This window comes from Chenopodium album, chromosome 21 (genome assembly GCF_948465745.1).
Source record: "Chenopodium album chromosome 21, dcCheAlbu1.1, whole genome shotgun sequence".
NCBI classification, from domain to species: Eukaryota; Viridiplantae; Streptophyta; class Magnoliopsida; order Caryophyllales; family Amaranthaceae; genus Chenopodium; species Chenopodium album.
This window is the reverse complement of record NC_137854.1, coordinates 28,337,483-28,348,390: the sequence shown is the minus strand read 5'-3', so window position 1 is coordinate 28,348,390 and position 10,908 is coordinate 28,337,483. Positions and strand designations below refer to the sequence as shown.

General features: G+C 33.8%; 1 protein-coding gene across 1 annotated transcript; it reads left to right on the top strand.

The window, feature by feature from the left end:
* Positions 1-1,257: 1,257 nt before the first annotated feature.
* Positions 1,258-10,785, top strand: LOC145603100 (leucine-rich repeat receptor protein kinase HPCA1-like). Its single transcript, XM_081659220.1, has 19 exons — positions 1,258-1,544; positions 2,566-2,686; positions 2,777-2,848; positions 3,061-3,135; positions 3,236-3,307; positions 3,422-3,583; positions 3,678-3,752; positions 4,491-4,562; positions 4,643-4,714; positions 4,821-4,889; positions 5,734-5,808; positions 6,443-6,514; positions 6,640-6,774; positions 6,997-7,469; positions 7,575-7,724; positions 7,805-7,941; positions 8,178-8,397; positions 8,565-8,803; positions 9,860-10,785. Exons 1-19 carry the CDS (start codon positions 1,439-1,441, stop codon positions 10,331-10,333), a joined length of 2,871 nt encoding a protein of 956 aa, XP_081515346.1. The 5' UTR covers positions 1,258-1,438; the 3' UTR covers positions 10,334-10,785.
* The last annotated feature ends 123 nt before the right edge of the window (positions 10,786-10,908 follow it).

The window sequence follows — 10,908 nt, the reverse complement described above, 5'->3', positions numbered from 1 at the left end:
CACCATTTTCTACATTTCAAAATAGTTGGGATCCTTCTATAGAAAGAAGTGATCTACTAGTATTATTTTTTTCTCAATTACAAGTGGAACACATTCCTTCGTACTTTTTGTAAAATACAGTCAAATTAAGCACATGAATAAAGTCAAAAGTCAAAATGTGTAAGGTAATATAGGATCGTAAAGAGCACTCGTAAAAACTTTATAAAAAAAATAAATTTAAAAAATTAATAAGTTTTCATGTGGCTTTTTTTTTTTTTTTTTTTTTTTTTTTTTTCGTTTAAGTTACAAATGAATTAATAAATGATAATCACTCTATCTCACTTTGTTACGAGATGGGACTCCAAAGGATATGATGAACTTGTTTGTCATAGGCCATTTCCACAAAGTTTATTGACTTTTAGGGAATTAATCTTTAGTAACATAATCCTTACCCCGGCCTTTTCCTAAATAAAAATGATGACTAAAATAATACCAACATTTTTGGTTCTGGTGATATCTATTTTAATAGAAGTGGGAATTTAAAATTCGGGAGTATCTAAGAGTCTGTTCCCTTCAGCTTATTTTCAATTCACTTCAGTTCAGTTTAGCTTCAATAAGTTCAGTTAAGTTTAGTTTAGTTCAGTTCTTATCTTAATTTCCTTCTCTTATAAAATATTCAGTCCAGTTTAACTCAGTTTATTCAATCAGAACAGACCCTAAATTCATGTAGGCATGTAGCTGTATTTCCCGTCAGGAAAAAAAAAAAAAAAAAGAAAAAAGGGGGATCATGTAATCGATTCATTATTCAGCTCGTCTTGTGTGTAAATGACCACACCGTCTGGCAGCTTATAAAACAAAATAAACCCTATAATACCGACCAAATTCCCTTAACACTAACCGAGTAATATCTATAATACTGACGAAGTAACTCTAAATCACTGACCAAGTAACCCTTATTACACGAAAGAAGTAACTCCGACTGACCCACAATGTGACAAAACAAATATAAGAATTTGTGTTCTTTTTAAGCAATCAAAATATTCAAAGATTATTTATTTGTTGCAAAAAATATATTCCGTACTTCTAGTATAATAAATTAGAGGATGTATTTATTATTATTTTTAATAATTTGTACAAATAATTGAAATCTTTAGAGATACGTAGTAAAATGGAGGTGTTTGACCTCAGCAACTTGACCAAAATTTCATCTTATTTTTTAATTCCTAGTTGGTCGAAGGAAGGAGTATGTAACCTTAGAAGAAGTCATAAACAGCTTTGTTGAATTGCACTGTTTTGAGGGAGAAGAGTTCTTAGATTACTATTGTTCTAGAGTGATGAATGAAATTTCTTAGTTTTTTCTTAAACTCAACATTTTATTTGTTTGTTTCATTCAAAATTCTTTGATTTTTTTCAAGTGTTGAAGTAGTTTATTGCAAGAACTTCTGGTAAATTCATAAAAATGAGAGTTTTGGGTTATGAAATGATGGGTTTAAGAGTTGTATTAATTCTTGCCTTCATTTGCATCAATTTTTTGGATATAGAAGCACAAACAAACACTCAAGATGGTAAGTTTTTATAATTGTGTTTATCTTACAAAATGCTGTAGTTTGTTTGTTACTTATATTATGTTTAATTATTTTCAATCATCTTGTTTTATTTTCTGTGTATGATTATTGCTTTATGATGTGAATTTATGTAGATGGTTCAGAATTTTTTAGTACCTTGTTTTTTCCAGAAGTATTATCATTACCTTGTTGTCTAAGTATCTTGAATATAGGAAAACAATTATGTCTCTTGGCTTATTTCCAGCTTCTAATTATGCTTGTGTTCAATGGGGTTAATTGACCACTTTTTTCGTACACACGAAATGCCAAGATTGGAAGTGTAATTGAAAACTTGTATTCATTTCTTCTAGTGTATTCATCAGTAGTGTAAATAAAAATCTATTACGGATCTTGACTAATGTGATGTTTGGGGAGATTCATATATCCATCATATTATTGTTTTTTTATGTGATTTATGATACATTAATACTTTAGTGTCTATATATACATTCTATTGTAAGACACCATTAAAAAGAAGATTTGATTATATTATTCATAGCATCAAGAATCTTATGTGGCGGGAGGACTTGTGTCAGTTCTTGAGGCTTAGCCTTAGTTTAGCAGGAATGCAGGTTGTGCCAAGTGCAATGATTCCTGTGCACACTGGCTAACCGCTTGTCTGATGCATTTAGTATTCTAATTGTATGTGATTGATCACTGACACAGAAAAAATGGTATACATCCTGCCAATTTCATCGAGTATATACTAGTATGAATCTTTAATTAGAATGTTATTATAATTTTGGAAGATCACGGAGCTAGTGTTCCTTATTTGTAGACTTTTCAATATTCTTATCCAAACATTACTCAGTAAACTGGAATGTGATTTTGGATCATGTGCTAGATGATGAAAATTTTTATTGCTTATCAAGTTTTTTAATTCAGTATATGTGCAAAATAAAATTGTGTGCAGCATTAATAGATAGGTACTTATCTAAACATCTTGTTTTTCAATATCTGAAATCTTTGAATGTTCGTACAGTTGCTGCTCTGCAGGCTCTCACAAAAGAGTGGGAAAATTTACCCCCAAATTGGTCTGGTGGAGATCCTTGTGGCAGTCAATGGGATGGAATTAGCTGTACTAATTCTCGTATTACTGAAATGTAAGTTGCAGTCTTTACTTTCCAAATTGAGTCTGCATAACGCTTTTTTCAACTGTGGATGACCTTGAACATGGTCTTTGTTTGTTTTAGAACATTGGCGAATATGGACTTGAAGGGTCAACTGACTGGAGATATTGCATTTTTATCAGCACTCCGAATTCTGTAGGTTTTCACAATCCACTTACACCATAAACATAGATATTATATGCCTTAGGGGCAGAGATACTTCATTGTAGCCTATATGCATATTAGACGATTGGATTATTATAACTATGGATATAGAGTAAAATATCTGTCTTCCTGATTATGAAAATATGTACATCAGTAAAATTTCATTATTGCTAGATTTTCATTCATCTGTTCAACTTATTCAGGGATCTATCGTATAACAAAAGGCTTACAGGTCCTCTTCCTCCAAGTATTGGGCAACTGAAGGCGCTTACAAACTTGTGAGAAATATTGATAATTCTTGGAGAATCTGAACTTTCACAAATTGTATACTGTACTGCTGTTTCTTAATTACTAACTTGTGAACCTTTCCATTGCAAGAATCCTTCTCGGTTGTGGTTTTAATGGAAGAATTCCCGACTCAGTGGGATCTCTTGAGCAGCTTGTATACCTGTAAGAATCTAACTGTTTTAAGATGTTTAGCCTTTTAGATTAAGCTTGTCTTCTTCATTCTTATTTTTTTGTAAAATTCTGAACAATTGAACATGGAATCTTTGTGCCTTGCAGATCTCTGAACGAAAACAAATTTACTGGTGAAATCCCAGCTTCTATTGGTAATTTGAAACATCTTTATTGGCTGGATCTTGCTGATAACCTGCTCATTGGAGGCATTCCCGTTTCCAACGGGAGCACACCTGGACTCGATCTTTTAGTTAAAACAAAGCATTTGTATGTAATATAGCTCCACTATACCTCTTAGAGTTTCAGTATTCATTTGCTGTTGAACAACTTCTAACTAGCTTCAACCTTTAACCTTTTTCAGTCATTTCGGAATGAATCGACTCTCTGGGACAATCCCGGCTAAACTTTTTAACTCCAGCATGACTCTGATACATGTGTAAGTGTTATTACAAGTACCTATATCACTTCCATTTTTGTAGTGCTTTTATAACTCCAACTTGGGTGAATACTTTGTTAATCTGCTGGTGCTTCACATTTTCTGCTTTGCATTCATACTCAAAGTTTGAGATAATTAGTAATGGATATTACACTGAGTACTTGAAAATTGAACCTGTGATAAAAAATTGAAACCTTTTCGATTTCCACTATATGCTGCAGATATGGTTGACCAGGACCATATACACAGACTAAACGTTTCTGTATGGATGTCGTTACATGATGATATCAGTCGGTCTTAAATTAGGGGATGGTGTCAAGTTATGCATACAGTATTGTCCCAGATTCCCAGTTTTTATTTTAATTGATCCTCCTGAAACAATGAATATTAATGCTGAAGGACTATCAATTTCTTGATTCTTAATCATGCTGGTATTACATGTAATGGTGTTTTACAATTATGCCAGATATAGATATAGTGATGACTTGAGTTCTAGTACACACAACTACATGTTCTAGTAGCTTTTTTAGACAAATACATCAATTTAACACTTCCATGACATGAAGACCAGTTTATATTCTGACCAAAAAACAAAGGTCTGTTTATATGCAATTTGTATATAATGATGCTGCTGAAAAGTTACTTAAATGTTCTAGTCAATTTGACTGCCTCTTTCATTTCTAATGTTTTGTTTCAAAGCATTGCTTTTCACTAATACTAGACATTTCACATTTTCAGGCTTTTTGACAACAATGAACTCACTGGAAACCTTCCTTCATCTCTAGGTCTTGTGAGCACATTGGAGGCTGTGTAAGTGCCAGACCAATTAGAGTTGTTTTAACTTTCTGATACTTCATTTTGCTAATAGTCTAATACACTTTCTGTACCAGGCGTTTTGATAGAAATTCATTGAGTGGCGATCTTCCAGCCAGTATCGGCAACCTAACTAATGTTAATGAGCTGTAAGCAAATGATGAAAACATGCCTGATCCTTCAGTAACTTCTGTACCCAATCTTCATCCCCTTTTAGCATTTTCCTTTAACAGATATTTGGTTTTGCTATTTCAGGGTCCTGTCCCACAATGCACTGACTGGTTCTATCCCTGATCTGTCTCGCATGCAATCTCTAAGTTTACTGTAAGTGTGAACTGAATAACATATTTGGTCTGTTGTATGGGTTAAGAACAAATAGTGTTAAGTTCTCATTCTTCTAGATCTTTACATTGTCTTTTCACATATCTTGCCTTGTTTTAGGGTTGGTTTGGCATTAGCTTAGCTCTTAAAATTGTTGCTACGAGCAATATACAGAGCCTTCTTTGCATTTGTAGCAGTCATTATCCCATTAATGCTATCGTAGTCTTTTACATCAAGTGTCAAATGTCATAAGGCTTATGTGTATATACTTAGTTCAATTCATTGTAGTAGAGTTGCGATATTTTTAGTCATAAGTGAAGTAGGCTCAGGTGTTGGTCAAAGTATTTGTACCAGTGATCATATGTGATTGCTTGGTATTCCTATGTATGGTGAATCACCGAATTGGCTTCTAGTTATCACATTCTACGTATTTCTTAGTCTCTGTAGTGCAGATTTACCCTTTTTCTTGTAATTCCTCATTTTATCATTCATGATTTTTGTAGCATAGTAGATTTTTATGCTAGCCAACCCCAAGTCATTTTGGGACTAAGGCTTTGTTGTTGTTATTGTTGTTCTTGTAGTAGTAGTAGATGTTTTTTTTTTTTTTTTTTTTTTTTTTTTTTTTTTTTTTTTTTTTTTCTATTTTTTTTTTTAAATGAATTTGCTGCTCTGTTAGCTGGTGATCCCCAAACCTAGTTAAGATTTTTGCAAAGGAAAATGAAAATAGGCAGTTTAAACTACTAGCTTTCATTATGATATGGTACTTTTTTCTGTTTATACCTCCAATATCAACAATATTTTAGCACTAATTTATGATTTTTTGTTGATTTTTTTTTCTGATTTTCAGGGACTTAAGTAATAACTCTTTTGATGCTGCAGAAGTTCCACAATGGATTTCATCCTTACAGTCTCTGACAACAATGTATGTTCTTTGCCTTCCTATCTGCTTCTCAACTTGATGTGTCAGGCTTACTATAGAAAGTTAGGGTTAAAATAGAGACATTAAGGTTTTACTTTGTGAAGAAAGCATTCCTTTTACTTGATTAGGTTCATGCAATTTGATTAGGTTGTCCGTTGTCACAAATAAAATTTTCATATCTTCTAACAGGTATAATGTATAGTATTTAATAATATTATTTGTTTTTAAGGATTTGACTGTCACATATAGCTGACTATCTCAGTCATCATATGTCCTGTGATAGACCCTTCAAAAAAAAAAAAATGTCCTGTGATAGTGTTATTGTTGAGAGTGTAGTTCAAACTTCAAACTTTGATACAACAAAGCATATACTCCCTTTCGTTCAATGACACTCAATTGATAGTGGATTTAAAATTTGAATCGTGACTCTAAGTCAAGACATAAGTAAATGAAGATGACACTACATATATTTTTTTCAGCCAAATTGAAGTATGGCTTGATCGGCCTAGACCTACCCCCATTGGCCATCTCTAATCATAATCTATTCAGAACCTGATATAATATGTATGGTGATCATAAGCTATAAGCATATGTCGACTCTCCTTGTGAAGACGTTTTGCTAACATTTTACTGGCAGAATGATTGATGGAGCAAAACTTGAAGGACCGCTTCCAGAAGAAATATTCAACATCCCTCAGTTACAGACTGTGTGAGTGTTAAGTTAACCTGAATCGTTTAAAGTTATTTGGTGTTATTGAAGGATAATGATGATTTATGCATAGCTGTTTTCTTATTGTTAATGACATATACTTCTATTTTAACATTTTTTTACAGGAGTATGAGGAACAATCAAATTAATGGCACTTTTAAAATAGGTGACAACTACAGCAGAGAGTTGCAGCTCATTGATCTGCAAAACAATTCCATAGAGGCAGCCACAGTGGCCCCTCAACATAATTTCACATTGACGTAAGCTTTCTCAAACTATACAATTCCGAGGAAATCTTTGTATTGTCAAAATTGGGAAATACATCTAGATAACTTATGCTCACCTCTTCAAAAATCAGAGGAAATTGATGAGTATGAAACCAAACTGAACCACAAATCGCAATAAACCATTCTACTATTTTAGTATGGCTAGCCTTGATATTTTTTGTTTAGCATTCTGAATGCTGTATTAAATTTTTGCAGGCTAGTTGATAATCCTTTTTGTAGTGGCGATGGAGGGCAATTCGTTTACTGCAGAAGTGACCAGGATACTGGATCTAGATATACAAGTCCAGCATCTTGTATTGTTCGCAGCTGTCCTTCTGAGAAAACTTTCAGCCCTGCCTGCAAATGTGCATATCCATTCACTGGAACTTTAAGATTCAGGGCTCCATCTTCCTTCGGAAACACAGATTATTTCAATGCCCTTCACAAAAATTTATTGGATACACTTGGTAAATTTAGGTTGCCTGTAGAGTCTGTCGCACTTCAGGATGAAGGTGTGGATGTATTTGGCTACCTAAATGTGAAGATGCAAGTATTTCCACTTGGACAAGATTATTTCAATAGAACAGGGATTATCTCAATTGCATTTGTGTTCAGCAACCAGACTTATAAGCCACTTGACACGTATGGTCCCTATGTCTTTGCAGCTGATATCTACACACATTTTGACGGTGAAGAACCTAACATAAATCTTTGTTTCCATTTTGATTTGTCATCACTATCACCCTTTACACATCAATAGATTTCCTCTGACTTGAGACTTGCTGCATCTGCAGGAAAATCAGGAAACAACAGTCATACAGGGATAATTGTTGGCGCTGCTGTAGGAGCTTCCGTTTTATTGTTGCTATTGATATGCGCAGGAGGCTATGCATTAAATCAAAAGAAAAGAGCAAAGAAGGCAAAGCAGCAATCTGATCCATTTGGTAGTTATCAGCTTTATCTAAATATGTGATTGTAAATTGAAATTTTATGTAGCTTTCTGATAAGATGTTCTTCGTTACAGTATCTTGGGACGCGCATGGAGCTGGTGGTGACGTTCCTCAGCTAAAAGGAGCCAGGTTTTTCACATTTGAAGAACTGCAGAAATGTACTCACAATTTCTCTGAAGCCAACAACATTGGTTCCGGGGGTTATGGAAAGGTTGTCTTTCACGCTATTGTTAAAATGAATCGTAATTTAGTTTTCTCTACCATCATTTCTTATGTCGTTGTCTTGCTGCTAATGTCATGAATTTTTTGTAACCCTTTTTAGTCTTCATTGAGATGTTTCATTTTAAAAATAGTTGAAGGTTGAAATAGAAATTTATGCAAACTGAATCTAATTAGTCTTGAAACAAATGATACCTTGTAATTGACCAATTAGTTTAAAATTTGCAGGTATATAAAGGAATTCTTCCTGATGGTCAAATGATTGCTATCAAAAGATCTCAGCAAGGATCTATGCAAGGTAGTCGAGAGTTCAAAAATGAGGTAGAGCTTTTATCAAGGGTTCATCATAAGAATCTTGTAAAACTTGTTGGATTCTGCTTCGACAAAGGAGAACAGACATTGGTTTATGAATTCATTCCGAATGGTACACTAATGGAAAGTCTTTCAGGTACCTTTCTTAACCTTTAAACTTCATGCAAGGTACTATGATTACTACTCTGATTACACTGTTCGATGTTCATGATTTTAGATGTGTATCGAATTTAGTCAGATAATTGTTTGATGCTTGATTTACTTATGTGGTCATCTCTCATGATACAATGATGGTTTGCGCAGGAAAGTCTGGTATTCAAATGGATTGGATTAGAAGGTTGATGGTAACCCTTGGTTCTGCTCGAGGTTTGCAATATCTGCATGAACTTGCAGATCCACCTATCATACACAGGGATATCAAGTCAAACAACATCCTACTTGATGAACGCCTGACTGCAAAAGTTGCTGACTTTGGTCTCTCCAAGCTGTTTGGTGACACTGATCAGAAGGGTTATGTTACTACCCAAGTCAAAGGAACAATGGTCAGTTTTGAATGCTCTTAGTTTTCATTCTTATGAACCTTCTTATTTCCTATAGAATTTAGCTTTAATTTATTGCCATTTCTAAAAGCACAAATCGGTTTTTGTATCATTATGACATTGGATGGCATTAAAAATTAGGATCCCAGATCATTTGACTTTGGTCTTACTAGGGGTGTCCATAATTCGGATAAAAACCGAAATCCAATCCAATCCAAACCGAATTATCAATTCGGATCGGATTCGAACTTTAAATCGGATTGGATCGGATTGAGATTTTTTGGAAATTCGGATTTACGGATTGGATCGGATTTACCCTAATTGGATCCTATCCAAACCGAAAACCGAATTGTAAAATTAAGCTTGTATAAATATGGATTTCTTTATTTTTTGAAGTTTAGCTCAAAAACTTACTACTACAAAAAATAAATTAGGGAGACTTTGTATTAATTAATTAATGACTCGACGTTGAACTATTTATTTTACTCATTATTTTAAAGACTTTTATTTGTATTAAAGCTTTATTTTTATAATTGTATTAATAGCTAAAAAATAATGCATTATAATTCGGATTTTCGGATCGGATCCAAATAACCGAATTTTAATTCGGATTGGATCGGATTGGATCAAGAGAGAAATTCGTATCGGATCGGATTGAAAAATTGAAATCCGAATTATATTTCGGATTGGATCGGATTTGGACTAAATCCAAACCGAAAATCGAATGGACACCCCTAGGTCTTACCTTACCACCTGGTTTGAACAAGTCCTAATGAACTTTGGCATTTTGGCTACTTTTGTGAAATTGTTTTGCCATGAACCACACTTGTATCAGTTGTATGTCACGCATTCAGCATGCTGGCTGCATTTGAAGAGTTATTATATTTGACTTCAGCTGTATTACATGTCTTGCATAATTGTCTTGAAAACTCAGTAAATCATTGAATGCGCTTCTGCTAGATTAGTTGCCTGTACTGCTGTTCCTGCTTGAACATGCAATTACATTTCGCAAATCAAAATTTAATAGCAATTGACATGGGTCTTTCTTTCCTGATACAGGGATATTTGGATCCTGAATATTTCATGACTAATCAGCTGACTGAGAAAAGCGATATATTTAGCTTTGGGGTGGTTATGTTGGAAATGGTAACAGCAAGACAACCAATACAAGACGGAAAATACATAGTGAGAGAGGTCAAAGAAGCAATGGACAGAAGTAAAGATTTATATAACCTTCATAGAGTAATGGACCCATTGCTTCTTACAAATACAACTACACTAGTTGGTTTAGAGAAATTTGTGGATCTGTCATTGAAGTGTGTACAAGACGAAGGAACTAATAGGCCTACTATGGGTGAGGTTGTGAAAGAAATCGAGAATATTGTGAAACTAGCAGGTATGAACCCGAATGCTGAATCTGCACCATCTTCACAGACTTACGACGGAGTCAGTGGAGGGAACTTTGGTCATCCTTACTCTGATAACTCACTTTTTCACTATAGTGGAAGCATTCCATTGACAAGGGCTGAGTGAGCCTATATGACAAAGAAATGTGGATACTATTTTGATGGGTAGCTCTAAATTCCACGATGGAATGGAGTGTTGTATACAATGTAAATGCCTTAATTTATCAAAACCCAATTTTTGTTACTACCTCCGTTTCATATTGTTTGCAACTTTTGCCAAAAATGGATGCTACACATTATTTGCAACTAATCTTTTCTTTCCTTTTTAGGTTGTCATTTCTCTCTTTTTCTCTCCTCATCACATGCATTCTTAATTTTCTCTCTATCTTACATTCACAAACAAATTTTGCCTAAAAGTCCGTGCACTCTTCAAAGTTGCAAAAAATGTGAAACGGAGGTAGTACTTTTTTTTTTTTTATTATTCATATTGTAAAACTTAGTTGTTGTAGGCTCAATTTGTTGTGTAAGTGATTGGTTTTTTGGTGATGAATATTGAATGAAAATTAGATGAAAATACTGTTTGCCTATTAGATACAACATTGTAACTTGTAAAGAACACTTTGGAGTTTAGAAGGAGACGTGATTGTTCCTTTGGGGAAATTCATTTATGAGAATTTATATATATATATTAATTTAAATTTT